The 15843-nt window shown below is 41.1% G+C and overlaps 1 protein-coding gene across 1 annotated transcript; it reads left to right on the forward strand.

The window, feature by feature from the left end:
• The first annotated feature begins 5153 nt into the window (after positions 1 to 5153).
• On the forward strand, positions 5154 to 6799 carry LOC105024620 (endonuclease domain-containing 1 protein). Its single transcript, XM_010894665.3, has 2 exons — positions 5154 to 5459; positions 5766 to 6799. The coding sequence occupies exons 1-2, from the start codon at positions 5154 to 5156 to the stop codon at positions 6372 to 6374; spliced, it is 915 nt and encodes a 304-aa protein (XP_010892967.1). The 3' UTR covers positions 6375 to 6799.
• Positions 6800 to 15843: the final 9044 nt, after the last annotated feature.

A 15843-nucleotide genomic window follows, 5' to 3' on the forward strand; every position in this document is an offset into this window, starting at 1 on the left:
CACCCCCCAAAAGCTGTTTGCAACTGATACACAATACTTATAAAACCCACTTCCTCAAGGGACATAAGAAGATTCAGTGGTTTGCTTAGCACCTGGCAGTCATCTTGCAACAAAGTAGAGGCTTTGACTGTGAAAATAAGTTTTCCATAGAGTGGGGAGAACAAGTATTTGATACCCTGCCGATTTTGAAGGTTTTCCCACTTAAAAAGCATGTAGAAGTCTGTAATTTTTATCATAGGTATTATTCAACTGTGAGTGATGGAATCTAAAACAAAAATCCAGAAATTCCCATTGAATGATTTTTAAGTAATTAATTTGAATTTTTTTGCATGACATACACTCACCTAAAGGATTATTAGGAACACCATACTAATACTGTGTTTGACCCCCTTTCGCCTTCAGAACTGCCTTAATTCTACGTGGCCTTAATTCAAGGTGCTGAAAGCATTCCTTAGAATTGTTGGCCCATATTGATAGGGTAGCATCTTGCAGTTGATGGAGATTTGTGGGATGCACATCCAGGGCACGAAGCTCCCATTCCACCACATCCCAAAGATGGTCTATTGAGTTGAGATCTGGTGACTGTGGGGGCCATTTCAGTACAGTGAACTCATTGTCATGTTCAAGAAACCAATTTGAAATGATTTCGAGCTTTGTGACATGGTGCATTATCCTGCTGGAAGTAGCCATCAGAGGATGGGTACATGGTGGTCATAAAGGGATGGACATGGTCAGAAACAATGCTCAGGTAGGCCGTGGCATTTAAACGATGCCCAATTGGCACTAAGGGGCCTAAAGTGTGCCAAGAAAACATCCCCCACACCATTACACCACCACCACCAGCCTGCACAGTGGTAACAAGGCATGATGGATCCATGTTCTCATTCAGTTATTCCAAATTCTGACTTTACCATCTGAATGTCTCAACAGAAATCGAGACTCATCAGACCAGGCCACAGTCTTCCAGTCTTCAACTGTCCAATTTTGGTGAGCTCGTTCGAAATTGTAGCCTCTTTTTCCTATTTGTAGTGGAGATGAGTGGTACCCGGTGGGGTCTTCTGCTGTTGTAACCCGTCCGCCTCAAGGTTGTGCGTGTTGTGGCTTCACAGATGCTTTGCTGCATATCTCGGTTGTAACGAGTGGTTATTTCAGTCAAAGTTGCTCTTCTATCAGCTTGAATCAGTCGGCCCATTCTCCTCTGACCTCTAGCATCAACAAGGCATTTTCGCTCACAGGACTGCCGCATACTGGATGTTTTTCCCTTTTCACACCATTCTTTGTAAATGGTTGTGCGTGAAAATCCCAGTAACTGAGCAGATTGTGAAGTACTCAGACCGGCCCGTCTGGCACCAACAACCATGCCAAGCTCAAAATTGCTTAAATCACCTTTATTTCCCATTTTGACATTCAGTTTGGAGTTCAGGAGATTGTCTTGACCAGGACCACACCCCTAAATGCATTGAAGCAACTGCCATGTGATTGGCTGATTAGATAATTGCAATAATGAGAAATTGAACAGGTGTTCCTAATAATCCTTTAGGTGAGTGTAAGTATTTGATACATCAGAAAAGCCAAACTTAATATTTGGCACAGAAACATTTGTTTGCAATTACAGAGATCATATGTTTCCTGTAGTTCTTGACCAGGTTTGCACACACTGGAGCAGGGATTTTGGCCCACTCCTCCATACAGACCTTCTCCAGATCTTTCAGGTTTCGGGGCTGTCGTTGGGCAATACGGACTTTCAGCTCCCTCCAAAGATTTTCTATTGGGTTCAGGTCTGGAGACTGGCTAAGCCACTCCAGGACCTTGAGATTCTTCTTATGGAGCCACTCCTTAGTTGCCCTGGCTGTGTGCTTCGGGTCGTTGTCATGCTAGGAGACCCAGCCACGACCCATCTTCAATGCTCTTACTGAGGGAAGGAGGTTGTTGGCTACGATCTCGTGATACACAGCCCCATCCATCCTCCCATCAATACGGTGCAGTCGTCCTGTCCCCTTTGCAGAAAAGCATCCCCAAAGAATGATGTTTCCACCTCTAAGCTTCACGGTTGGGATGGTGTTCTTGCGGTTGTACTCATCCTTCTTCTACCTCTAAACAAGGCGAGTGGAGTTTAGACCAAAAAGCTCTATTTTTGTCTCGTGACTTTCATGACTTTCTCCCATTCCTCCTCTGGATCATCCAGATGGTCATTGGCAAACTTCAGACGGGCCTGGACATGCGCTGGCTTGAGCAGGGGGACCTTGCGTGCACTGCAGGACTGTGGTTCCAACTCTCTTTAGGTCATTGACCAGGTCCTGCCGTGTAGTTCTGGGTTGATCCCTCATCTTCCTCATGATCATTGATGCCCCACGAGGTGAGATCTTACATGGAGCCCCAGACCGAGGTAGATTGACCGTCATCTTGAATTTCTTCCATTTTCAAATAATTGCGCCAACAGTTGTTGCCTTCTCACCAAGCTGCTTGGCTATTGTCCTGTAGCCCATCCCAGCCTTGTGCAGGTCTACAATTTTATCCCTGATGTCCTTACACAGCTCTCTGGTCTAGGCCATTGTGGATAAGTTGGAGACTGTTTGATTGAGTGTGTGGAAAGGTGTCTTTTATACAGGTAACGAGTTCAAACAGGTGCACTTAATACAGGTAATGAGTGGAGAACAGGAGGGCTTCTTAAAGAAAAACTGTGAGAGCTGGAATTCTTAATGGTTGGTAGGTGATAAAATATTTATGTCATGCAAATTAATTATATAAAAATCATACAATGTGATTTGTAGTCAGGAAAACCTGCAATATCGTCAGTGTATCAAATATTTGTTCTCCCGACTGTAAATGAACACTTTAACTGAACACTTTATCTTTCAGCACAATAATGACCTTGTACCCTCTGCAAAGATGGTTCAGACCTACTTGATGTATGGTGGCTAGGAAAAACTACCTAGCAGGTTTAGAACCTAGGAAGAAACCTAGAGAGGAATCAGCCTTGGATAACCAGACCCTTCTGCATGATGACCTTTCTGGGCCACATAAATATTTTTGCATCTTCAGATGACCAGTGGGTCAATAAATACAGATGGGCTGTGTCCAGAGTCTTAAGGCAGAACCAACTGCACAACCAGGTGGACAATGACAGAGATCTCCAGGTGGGCTCTGGTCAGTGACAAAGAACCATCACGCAGAAGCTTGATCTGCAACACAACCAGGTGGACACTCAACAGGGACAGACAGAAGTTTCCTGGTCAGGTAATCCTGAGGCATGTTCCAAGGTACTGCTAAGATCCAATGAGACACCAGAGAAATTTGGGTGAGCATTCCTTTTGTCCTCCATATTTTAGGGGACCTAAAATTAACATTGCATGTTTTTAAGAATTTAAAAGTAAAATATGTTTTGTCATCCACTTACTTTGTCTGAAACACAAGCTTTCAGGATAATAAATTTTTGAGTGACATGTTTCATTGAAATGTACAGCTGTTTGCCATCTGTAAATCTTGGAAGTAGCTGGGAAGAATTTACCACAGTACTACTATAACGTCTTAAATGGGGAGCTGGATACAGGTGCTGAGTACATATACAAAAGGTTTTTAATTCAAAGACTTAGTGCTAATAACAAAGAACCAAAGACATCACAAGAAACAGAATAACAAGAACTTTAACAAGCCGGCATGGCAGAGGAAGTTACACCTACTTCAAAATATTACAAGATGAAATGCTGCAGTTTTGAGTCATAAAGGAGTCCACTGAAAATGTTGCCTGCTTCTGTTCTCCTTGCTAGTCTATATATTTAGTTTTGTCCGATTGCTCTGTTGTGATGTTTTTCTATGTCTCTTACTGGCTATTGTGGTGCAGTATATATGTGTATTTGTATTTCCAGTGCTTGGTTCATATTTTATCCTGTGTTTGCCTCTGCCTTCATTCCTAAATGTTACAGAGTGATTGACCTATGTGAGGAATCAGCGGATTGTATGAGGAAAGGGAGACACTGGGAGGTTTGGGCACCCCTGAGTTACAATGGACAGAGTATTTTTCTTACGAAGAGACATTCCAGAAGGCCCATAGAGTAATTTTTTTTCAAACAATCCATTATTCAGCTCTGCCCCAGTCTGTAATAAACGTTATAAGCATTGTCCAAATTCATGAATGGAAATGTTTCATATTGCTATCACAAAGCTGCATTGCAAGTGGAAAACTATTCCAAAACACTTCAAACTTCAGTAATCTGTGGCAGAAGCATTGATTTTTTTAAACAGTACCCTGACAAAACGCTTGGCTGAACTGGCTGAATTCAAACTGGCACTAGCAAACTATTTCCTAAAGCCACCATACACAGCTTCGGTTCTTTGGCAGTGATGTCATCAAGGTGAGGGTGAACTTTTACCTCAACAAGCTATGTGAAGATAGGCTGCTTTGCCTAGCTTTTTAAAATTGCTGCTAGTTCACACTCGTATTGTGGGAAAATCAATGGTGCAAATTCGCCAACGAGACATATAATTTTTGCGAGAAGATTTTCCTCTGGATATTCTGGGCAAAGGTTGGGGATTAACATTTTAACCATTGTCTCGGACAGAGGTGACTGTCCGTGGAGAATATCAAAGACAAAATAGGTAACTTGCTTTCCAGCTAGCGAATACTAATTTTTGTTTACAGTATATACACTTACTCTTTCCAAAAGAAATGCGAACAAAGCTGACCAGTAAAGACAGGAAGTAACCATTTATTTGAAATGAAAATTATATCACGAAAATTTAAACTTGATTTTGAGGAATACAACATCGTCATGTTCTTTGAAGTAAACAACACCACTTGTCTTAGTTTGGAGCTGCAATGCAGCTGTGCATAAGCGGTATGTACTGTTTCCATTCATGAATTTGTATGAAGCTAATAACGCTAATTACTGGGGACTCCATTCCTAAATGTTATACTTACTGCTTAGATGTGTTTTGCTTTAAACAATTTCCTCATATGGCCTTCAACTTTTGCCTAGAACCTGTATAACTTAGTTTTGACAACTGTATTAATTCACTCACCACTTAAATTGGTTGGTGAGCTGATCCCTTTATCACATCATTGTATATTTTGCATATCTGGTCTATGGCATTTAAATTCTAACTCTGCACCTTATCTTTCATTTCACTCTCCTGCAATCGTGCTGCTAAGAGCCATGCAATTCTCTCCGGGTGTTTTGGTGCTGGTGCTGGCTCTGTTTCATTGCTCCCCAAAGGCAGCAGCAACTGTGGTTGAAGACTTTAACCACGTAGAGCGATGCAAGGACTCCTTATACATGGGAACCCCACCGCGGGGAATCATTGACGTCAAACTGAAAAAGATATGTCAGCGCTATGCAGACAAGCCGCGCTACGTGACCTTGTATGACCCTCAGAAACGGATCCCGGTCTATTCAGCCTACTCGTTCAAGAAGACAGAGGGAGACCGTCGTGTGGACTACCCCTGGATGTATGAGCCCCAGGTCAGTGAGAGTCGTTGTGAGTCTGCTCCTCAGATGTGATGTGATGCTGTGTGTTTCACATCTGAAACCCGCGGTCGTTTCAACTTCCTATTTTTAAGTGACCATTGTTGAGGTATCACAGCTGTTAACTGTTCAATGGTTTCCCTTGACTGGACACTTTAGCTTAATTCTCTTTCTTTCAAGCTTCCATTGTTTACAGTTTATTTGAAGGCATCGTCCAACATGCCATGAAGACAGTAACAATGTCGTATGCATTCATTATTGTGTAGAGGCTACATTCTGTTTCTTTCTCCCCTGTCTCTCCAGCTAGCAGAGGTTGACGGTAACGGAAACATGCTACCTTTCCCTACTGGCTACCTACACATGAAATTTGAGGACAGCCAGGCAGTTCTGGATGACTACTCTGATGTTGTCCTGTACGAGAGAGGTCACTTAAACCCGGACCAGCATCAGTCTGACCCCTACGACCGTGCCGCCACCTACACCCTGACCAATGTGGTGCCAGAGATCAGGGAGTTCAACATCGGGCCGTGGCGTGAGCACGAGGAACGCATCCGCGTCCGCCTGAACAACTTCTGCCGTGGAACGGCCTTCATCGTAACCGGGGTGACGACCACGGGTCACATGATCCGTCGGAACAACCAAGACCGGGTGGCTATCCCGGAGGACGTGTGGTCCGCCTACTGTTGCACCGACTACGACCGCAACTCCCCCCATGACGTCCGCATCCGATTCCCCTCCCAGGGAGCCCTGGCCAAGAACGCCAAGGAAGGCAACGCGGTCCATGAGATGCCGGTCCAGGAACTGGAGAACTTCCTGAAGAACCGGATGGACGTGGACCAGAACCTGCAGATCTTCTATGACAACTGCATCTCTCCCTCTCCTCTTCCTCTATATCTCCACCACACCATTTAGGCTCTGTTCAGCAACTCCAACAGACAACCACAGTGTGTTTTCAGCTTTGCCAAAGCTCCATTATAGCTCCATTGTCCTTTGCCTTTTTTGGACTTGACATAATAGTGCCTGCAATAAAATTCTGTTGGCTCAGTGCACTCATAGTTTGGAATCAGAAGTATAAAATTCTCGGGCAGTTTGTTATGTTTTCTGTTTGTGACAGAACATTCATAGTGCTTTGACAAAGCTTTCATTGTCAAAGATCTGCCATTTGAAGCAATCTATATTTATCTCCCTGCCATCGGTTGCTTGGCCTCTATCTGACTCTGCATAAAACCACTATTGGCATTCAAAGAATGGTTGCCTTTGTTGCGCCATTCATGGAGACGTGTTATCTGCTCGTAGTTGACAACGTTAATGTAAAATGCACTATACCATCAAAGGTTGTGAAGTTTTCAGCTGTAAAGAATGTAACTGAATAAAACAGAGCTTTCGACTACCAGGTGTCATGTTTTACCTTTTCAAGCAGTCCCACACTTCTTTACAGTATAAAACCTTAATGTGTGGTCAAGCAGTCCCACACTTCTTTACAGTATAAAACCTTAATGTGTGGGCAAGCAGTCACACACTTCTTTATAGTATAAAACCTTAATGTGTGGTCAAGAAGTCACACTTCTTTACGGTGTAAAACCTTATTGTGTGGTCAAGCAGTCACACACTTTACGGTATAAAACCTTAATATGTGGTCAAGCAGTCACACACTTTACAGTATAAATCCTTAATTTCTGGTTAAGCAGTCACACACTCTTTTTAAGGTATAAAACCTTAATGTGTGGTCAAGCAGTCACAGATCTTTACAGTATAAAACCTTAATGTGTGGTCAAGCAGTCACACACTTCCTTATGGTATAAAACCTTAATATGTAGTCAAGCAGTCACAGATCTTTACAGTATAAAACCTTAATGTGTGGTCAAGCAGTCACAGTTCTTTATGGTATAAAACCTTAATGTGTAGTCAAGCAGTCACAGTTCTTTACGGTATTAAAACGTAATGTGTGGTCAAGCAGTCACACACCTCTTTACAGTATAAAACCTTAATGTGTGGTCAAGCAGTCACAGTTCTTTACAGTATAAAACCTTAATGTGTGGTCAAGCAGTCACAGTTCTTTACAGTATAAAACCGTATTGTGTGGTAAAGAAGTCACAAACTTCTTTACGTTATAGAAGCTAAATGTATGGTAATACAGTCACACACTTTACAGTATAAGACCTTAATGTCGGGTCAAGCAATCATACACTTCTTTGGAGTATAAAACCTTAATGTATGGTCAAGCAGTCACACACTTCTTTATGGTATAAAACCTTCATTTCTGGTCAAGCAGTCACACAATTCTTGACAGTACAAAACCTTAATGTGTGGTCAAATCAATGAAAACTGTATAATATGAGTTAACACATCACCTAATAGAGTTTTTGATTTACAGCACATTCTCTAGTCATCATTATTTTGATGTTAAAACTGATGACCACCTCAGGTCAATATAATACAGTTCCTTTATGTTCGTATACATACATTAGAAAACAGGTCAGTAATGTATAGAATAAATTCACCAAGTGCATGTACACACCCAGGTTTTTACTTGGTGTACATATGCTGCTAGTTGTAGACAACATTTAAGGACAGTATACACTGTAGGGACAAACTACATATGATCTACTTGAGTCCACATGCTTTTATGTACAATATGCTTTATGATAATTTTAAGCATATGGGGTGAATGAGTATGAATTATAGATTTACAGTTTGACCTAGGTAATACAGTGGCTCTCAAAAGTATCCAAATTTAGTTGGATTACAACGTGTAATCAAAATGGATGTATTTAGAAGTTTATACAGCTCCAAAAAAAATTAAGAGACCACTGCACCTTTTTCTTTCTTTTCCAAAAAAAGGGGAGGTTTTGAGTGAGGAATAGAAGGGTTTAAAATTAACAGACAACTGCAAATTGAACGCTTCTGTTACTCACTCAAAACTTTTTTCCCCCCGAGCTGTATAAGGCCATAATGTCACAATAAAAAATAAAGTCTACAAATTGTTACAAATTAATTAGCTACAAATGCAGAACAGAAAATTATTGATTGAATAAGTATTCAACTCCTTTAGTCATTATTTGGTAGAGGCACATTTATCAGCAATTATATCCATGAATCAGTTTAGATAAGTCTACCAGCTTAGCACTATGGACATAAAGTTTCTCCCAGTCTTCTTTGTCAAATCGCACAACCTTCAGTGAACAGGAATTTTCAACTCTACACAAATTCTCTGAAGGATGATATGCAGAGAGAGGCCCAACGCACTATTTTGGTCTCAACAAATCATAGAATCATCTTCCACTCGGTCTCAGTCTCCAACATGCCTTCTGGCACTCTAGCCAAGATTTTATGTGAGTTGTTTTCATTTCACCACTCTCCCATAAAGGACACTTTTGTGAAGCAGCTGGGCTATTGCAGTATGCACGGTGTCTCCCAGCTCAGCGTTGGAAGACTGGAACTCCTTTAGAGTTGACATAGGCATCCTTGACTAGTGCCCTTCTCTCCGGTATACTCAGTTTTTGATTATGTAGTTTTTGTCAGGGATTTTTCTAGCCACCTGTGGGACCTCCAAGAGACAGGTGTATTTAACCTGAAATCATGTGGAACACATTAATTGTACACAGGTGGGCTCCATTCAACTAATTACATGATTTTGACAAATGTGACTTTTTTGTGTCGATCAGTGGCAAAACCCCCTGATTAAATACATTTTGATGTCATGTTGTAACACATTAAAATGTGGAAATATTTGACATCTATCCTCATGAAGGGAGGTTTTTGAGTAGTGCAGTGCAGTGCAGTGTGTAGTAGTGTAGTGCAGCGTGTAGTAGTGCAGTGCAGCGTGTAGTAGTGTAGTGCAGCGTGTAGTAGTGCAGTGCAGCGTGTAGTAGTGTAGTGCAGCGTGTAGTAGTGCAGTGCAGCGTGTAGTAGTGTAGTGCAGCATGTAGTAGTGTAGTGCAGCATGTAGTAGTGCAGTGCAGTGTGTAGTAGTGTAGTGCTGCCTGTAGTAGTGTAGTGCAGCGTGTGGTAGTGTACTGCTGTGTGTAGTAGTGTAGTACAGCATGTAGTAGTGTACTGCTGTGTGTAGTAATGTAGTGCTGCCTGTAGTAGTGTAGTGCAGCGTGTAGTAGTGTACTGCTGTGTGTAGTAGTGTAGTGCAGCGTGTGGTAGTGTACTGCTGTGTGTAGTAGTGTAGTGCAGCGTGTAGTAGTGTACTGCTGTGTGTAGTAGTGTAGTGCTGCCTGTAGTAGTGTAGTGCTGCCTGTAGTAGTGTACTGGTGTGTGTAGTAGTGTAGTGCTGCCTGTAGTAGTGTAGTGCTGCCTGTAGTAGTGCACTGGTGTGTGTAGTAGTGTAGTGCTGCCTGTAGTAGTGTAGGGCTGCCTGTAGTAGTGTACTGGTGTGTGTAGTAGTGTAGTGCTGCCTGTAGTAGTGTAGTGCTGCCTGTAGTAGTGTACTGGTGTGTGTAGTAGTGTAGTGCTGCCTGTAGTAGTGTAGTGCTGCCTGTAGTAGTGTACTGGTGTGTGTAGTAGTGTAGTGCTGCCTGTAGTAGTGTAGTGCTGCCTGTAGTAGTGCACTGGTGTGTGTAGTAGTGTAGTGCAGCATGTAGTAGTGTAGTGCTGCCTGTAGTAGTGTACACCCCCCAAGACCAATGTCTAATTGCTGATAAATACTATAAAGGGGAGATAATAATCAACTTATTACTACTGAATTAAAACCATAAATTTTTTCTCCATATGTACATATGATATTTACGTGCACTGTATGGCCAAAAGTATGTGGACACCAGACCATCATGCATATATGAGCTTGTTGGACATCCCATTCCAAAACAATGGGCATTAATATGGAATTGACCCCCCTTTGCAGATAGTGAAGTGTGATTCACCACTCCAGAGAACACATTTCCACTGCTCCAGAGTCCAGGGGCAGTGTGCTTTACACCACTCCAGGTGACGCTTGGCATTACACATGTTGATGTGAGTCTTACTGTAGCTGAAACACCTGAACTCAATATTTAGCAGGGGTGTGTCCACACTTTTGGGCATACAGGTGCTGGTCATATAATTAGAATATCATCAAAAAGTTTATTTATTTCAGTAATTCCATTCAAAAAGTGAAACTTGTAAAATGTATACATTCATTCCACACAGACTGATGTATTTCAAGTGTTTATTTATTTTAATTGTGATGATTATAACTGACAACTAATGAAAACCCCAAATTCAGTATCTCAGTAAATTAGAATATTGTGAAAAGATTCAATATTGAAGACACCTGGTGCCACACTCTAATCAGCTAATTAACTCAAAACACCTGCAAAGGCCTTTAAATGGTCTCTCAGTCTAGTTCTGTAGGCTACACAATTATGGGGAAGACTGCTGACTTGACAGCTGTCCAAAAGACGACCATTGACACCTTGCACAAAGAGGGCAAGACACAAAAAGTAATTGCAAAAGAGGCTGGCTATTCACAGAGCTCTGTGTCCAAGCACATTAATAGAGAGGCGAAGGGAAAGAAAAGATGTGGTAGAAAAAAGTGTACAAGCAATAGGGATAACCGCACCCTGGAGAGGATTGTGAAACAAAACCCATTCAAAAATGTGGGGGAGATTCACAAAGAGTGGACTGCAGAAACCAAGGTCCCAGAGTCTGGAGGAAGAGAGGAGAGGCACAGAATCCACAATGCTTGAAGTCCAGTGTAAAGTTTCCACAGTCAGTGATGGTTTGGTGTGCCAGGTCATCACGGTGTTGGTCCACTGTGTTTTCTGAAGTCCAAGGTCAACGCAGCCATCTACCAGGAAGTTTTAGAGCACTTCATGCTTCCTGCTGCTGACCAACTTTATGGAGATGCAGATTTCATTTTCCAACAGGACTTGGCACCTTCACACAGTGCCAAAGCTACCAGTACCTGGTTTAAGGACCATGGTATCCCTGTTCTTAATTGGCCAGCAAACCTGCCTGACCTTAACCCTATAGAAAATCTATGGGGTATTGTGAAGAGGAAGATGCGATATGCCAGACCCAACCATGCAGAAGAGCTGGAGGCCACTATCAGAGCAACCTGGGCTCTCATAACACCTGAGCAGTGCCACAGACTGATCGACTCCATGCCACGCCGCATTGCTGCAGTAATTCAGGCAAAAGGAGCCCCAACTAAGTATTGAGTGCTGTACATGCTCATACTTTTCATGTTCATACTTTTCAGTTGGCCAACCTTTTTTTGTATTGGTCGTAAGTAGTATTCTAATATTCTGAGATACTGAATTTGGGATTTTCATTAGTTGTCAGTTATAATCATCACAATTAAAAGAAATAAACACTGTGTGTAATGAATGAATATAATATACAAGTTTCACTTTCTGAATGGAATTACTGACATAAATCAACTTTTTGATTATATTCTAATTATATGACCAGCACCTGTATATTGCATGTCTTTGGGTTGTTGAGGTGTTGGAGAATTTAGTGTAGAGGTACATTGCAATTTGAACAGGTCATATATTGCTCTTGGCTTATAATAATAATGATGCCATAATGATCATGCATAAAAATACATTGAGTAAATATTTCCTCACTATTAAGTAATTATACCGTACGTGCACACAAGCATTTATAAGGTATAGGAGTAACTCAAAGAAGAGTTAAATGTGCAGTCTGAGAAAAGGTAAAATGCAATCTTCAGTTAATGTATTTTGAGATGTTTACTTCAACGGGAATACATAAACAATGACTTATTAAATGAATGTAGTAAATGTTAATACATTTTAATTGATACATTAACTAACATTAATACTTACATGTATAACTGCTTTAAATAATATTTACAAAGATGAATACATGTTTATTAAGACCCTGTAGCTCATGTTTATTAATATTTACTAAATGTATTAACTAATGTCAATTCATGTACCCTTATTGTATAGTGTTACCTTCACTTTGATGATGTACCTCAGATTAGTCTTACTTATCTTGTTTGTCATTCCTCCACCCCTCTCTTTTATGTGACTTAACCATTGGAACTGGTTTTCCACTTAGTAAATTAACTAAATCCTAAAATACAAAATCCTACATTGAGAAATTGGATGGATGATTAAAATAATTATAATAATGGGAAGAAATACATATTTTTAAGGAATGCTATAATGTAATGTTTATTCAAAGACAGGACATGAGCACACACACACATTTACGCCATCCAACACACACACACACACACACACACACACACACACACACACACACACACACAAACACACTCACACACACACTATGATAATTTGTGAGGTGAAGACAGTTTTCAAACAACCAGTGTTAATTCACCAGTTGTCATCATTCTGGATCCAGGTGCCCTCGTCCAGCAGGTTTTTGTTCTATCCAGTGATCTCCCACCTGGCCTTGTAACGTTGGTCTCCTCTGTCTTCCCAGAGGGAGGGGCTAAGGGGGTTGCCTTGTGAACTCAACTGAGCCTGGTGTTTCCCACTGCTGGGCCAGAGGAGGTTCCTCATTACCTCCAAAATACGGGGTTCTTCAGTTCTAAAGACAAAAACATCCTAACATGACCGCTTGTTCCTGACCTGGTCCAATACACCTGCCAAACTGATAAAGCACATAGTGGGAAGATGTTGTGGGGGAAAGATTCAATATCTCCTCATTGTTTAAATGTGTATTTCACGCTCTGCTCTGGTAAAAAGGGGAGTGTGATGATTGAATGTACACCATACTCTACATGTGTATAGTCATTAAAACAATTCAAATGTATTACAGCTGAAAAAATTACTTTGACTGCCACCTCCGATTTGTATGTATGCTAGCTGTTCTACCAGGTAAGTAACAATAGGTCACATTTAGCACTTCACAAACATCTTTTTAACTTGGAAAAGACACCTAAATAGTATTCAGCAAAAACAGAGAAATACATAATGTTGACCAGCTGAGATAATTAAATCATGACAGATTTGACAAATAAGAGTTGTGTTGGATTTGATAGTTTGACTGCATCCTTCTTTCCCCCACTATCTGTAATTCATTGACATGTTCACAGCTTTATATTTCTATCCTGGTCTTTAAAGAAAACGAGAACTATCAGACCTTTGAATAAACAGTTATTTCAATGCAATGGCCAGGATATTTACCTGACTTTGTCGTTCCACACCTGCCCTATGGACTGGTCAGATTCAACCCCAAAGATGTTCTCCTGTGTCAGGCTTGTGTTCTGCCTCTGGGATGGTATTTCCAGTTGGGTTGTAGGCACAAGGTGTGGTGGGAAAAATGGCAGATGGAAGTCTGACTGTGGTGGTAGTTCCCATTGGGTTGTAGGCAGAAGATGTGGTGGGAAAAATGGGAGATGGAAGTCTGACTGGGATGGTAGTTCCTGTTGGGTTGTAGGCAGAAGATGTGGTGGGTAAAATGGCAGATGGAAGTCAGACTGTGGTGGTAGTTCCCATTGGGTTGTAAGCAGAAGGTGTGGTGGGTAAAATGGCACATGGAGGTCTGACTGGGGTGGTAGTTTCTCTTCGGTTGTAGGCAGAAGATGTGGTTGGATATATGGCAGATGGAAGTCTGACTGGAGAGTAGGTGGAGGCATGTTTGAACGGAAGGGATCGACCCTCCCGTCTTCAACAGACTGCTCTCCAGGTGAGTCGATCTTCTCAACACATTCGGAGACATTGTTGCTCAAATGTACAGAGTTGTCCTTTTTCAGTGTCTTGGGTGATCCATTTCCAAGTGGAGGAGACCTTTTCTCTGTATGGTTTTCAACAGCATTGGTTCTAATGTCTTCAACTTCTTTAAATTCGGTCTCCTCTTTTTTCAACCTTTGCTTTTTTCCACCTCTAGTCTTATCCTTGGCTTTTGTGGTGCAACAGCACGCAAAGCAAAATAACCACCAAGAGCCAAAAGCTTTTCTCACTGCTTTCTTCATTGTCAGTATATAAAGTGATGCTCTTTTCATCAAACATTTAGAATTGGAACTAACAGACATGTTAGCATGGTAACTGTCAACATTCTAAATCAGGTAACCTTGTGACATCAATAACTAGAATTCTATGGTGACATCAATGTTTTGGTTCAGTTTCTTTGTTTTGATTGCACTGAATTCGGATCCTATGTGTTACACTATATCCAATGAGGCGGCATAATTATAGTTATACACCATATAATGTCAAATATGCTGATGAGGGTAGAGGGAAGCAGTTGTTTGTGAAATGAATGACAGAATGACAGTACAACAAAAACAGCAGATAGTATCAAGGCTCCTTATTAATGGAGAATGGACTACCATTTCTACATATTTAACATTTCAGTCATATAGGAGAATCTCATATCCAGAGCAACATTCATGAGCATGTAGTGAAATGTAGTGATAATATATTCATCAATACGTCATTTACTAAGACCTAAGAAAGAACTATGTGGACAGCCCAAAATGCATACCTTCTAAAGTAGATAGTATGATCAGATAGATAGTTACTCCATAACATGCTGTATTCAACACTGTTGAGCATACATTACCACAGGATGAACAGGAACTTTTTAGTAAATGTGAAAAACAACCATATTTTACCATTAAACATAAACACTTTAGAAACACTTTGAAAAAAATATATTTGGTCCTATAACCATAAAATGTTTAGAATACATTGAATTGAGTAACTTCCATCAATACAAACATTTTGTAGGTAGTTTTTCGTCCCACTGTGTTTATACAGTGTATTGGCCAGACCCATAGACATACAGTGGTGCTCATAAGTTTGCATACCCTGGCAGAAATTGTGACATTTTGACATTGATATTGAAAATATGACTGGTCATGCAAAAACATTATAAAGATGGTAAAGGATATAAAAAGATATACAAAGCTTTTCAAATGCCAGTCAGTACGTTCAATCACTTATTAAGAAGTAGAACATTTGGGGATCTCTTGATACCAAGCCAAGGTCAGGTAGACCAAGAAAGATTTCAGCCGAAACTGCTACAAGAATTGTTCTGGATACAAAAGAAACGCCACAGGTATCCTTAGGAGAAATACAGGCTGGAAAAAGACAGTGTGGTTGTTTCAAGGAGCATAATAAGACGATACTTGAACAAAAATGAGCTGCGTGGTTGAGTTGCCAGAAAGAAGCCTTTACCACCAATGCCACTAAAAAGCCTGGTTAAAATACACCCTGACAACACCTTGACACGCCTCACAGCTTCGGGTACACTGAAATTTTGAGTGACATGACTAACATAGAGCTTTATGTTCACAACCATAAGCACTGGGTTTGGAGAGGGGTCAACAAGGCCTATAGTGAACAGAATACCATCCCCACTGTGAAGCATGGTGCTGGCTCACTGATGTTTTGGGGGTGTGTGAGCTCTAAAGGCACAGGGAGTCTTGTGAAAATAGCAAGATTGATAG

Source organism: Esox lucius, chromosome 7 (assembly GCF_011004845.1).
Source record: "Esox lucius isolate fEsoLuc1 chromosome 7, fEsoLuc1.pri, whole genome shotgun sequence".
Lineage (NCBI taxonomy): Eukaryota > Metazoa > Chordata > Actinopteri > Esociformes > Esocidae > Esox > Esox lucius.

Coding starts and splice junctions, on each gene's coding strand:
- LOC105024620 (XM_010894665.3), top strand. CDS start 5,154: ATGCAATTCTCTCCGGGTGTTTTGGTGCTGGTGCTGGCTCTGTTTCAT. Junction 5,460..5,765: donor CCTGGATGTATGAGCCCCAG/GTCAGTGAGAGT, acceptor CTGTCTCTCCAG/CTAGCAGAGGTTGACGGTAA.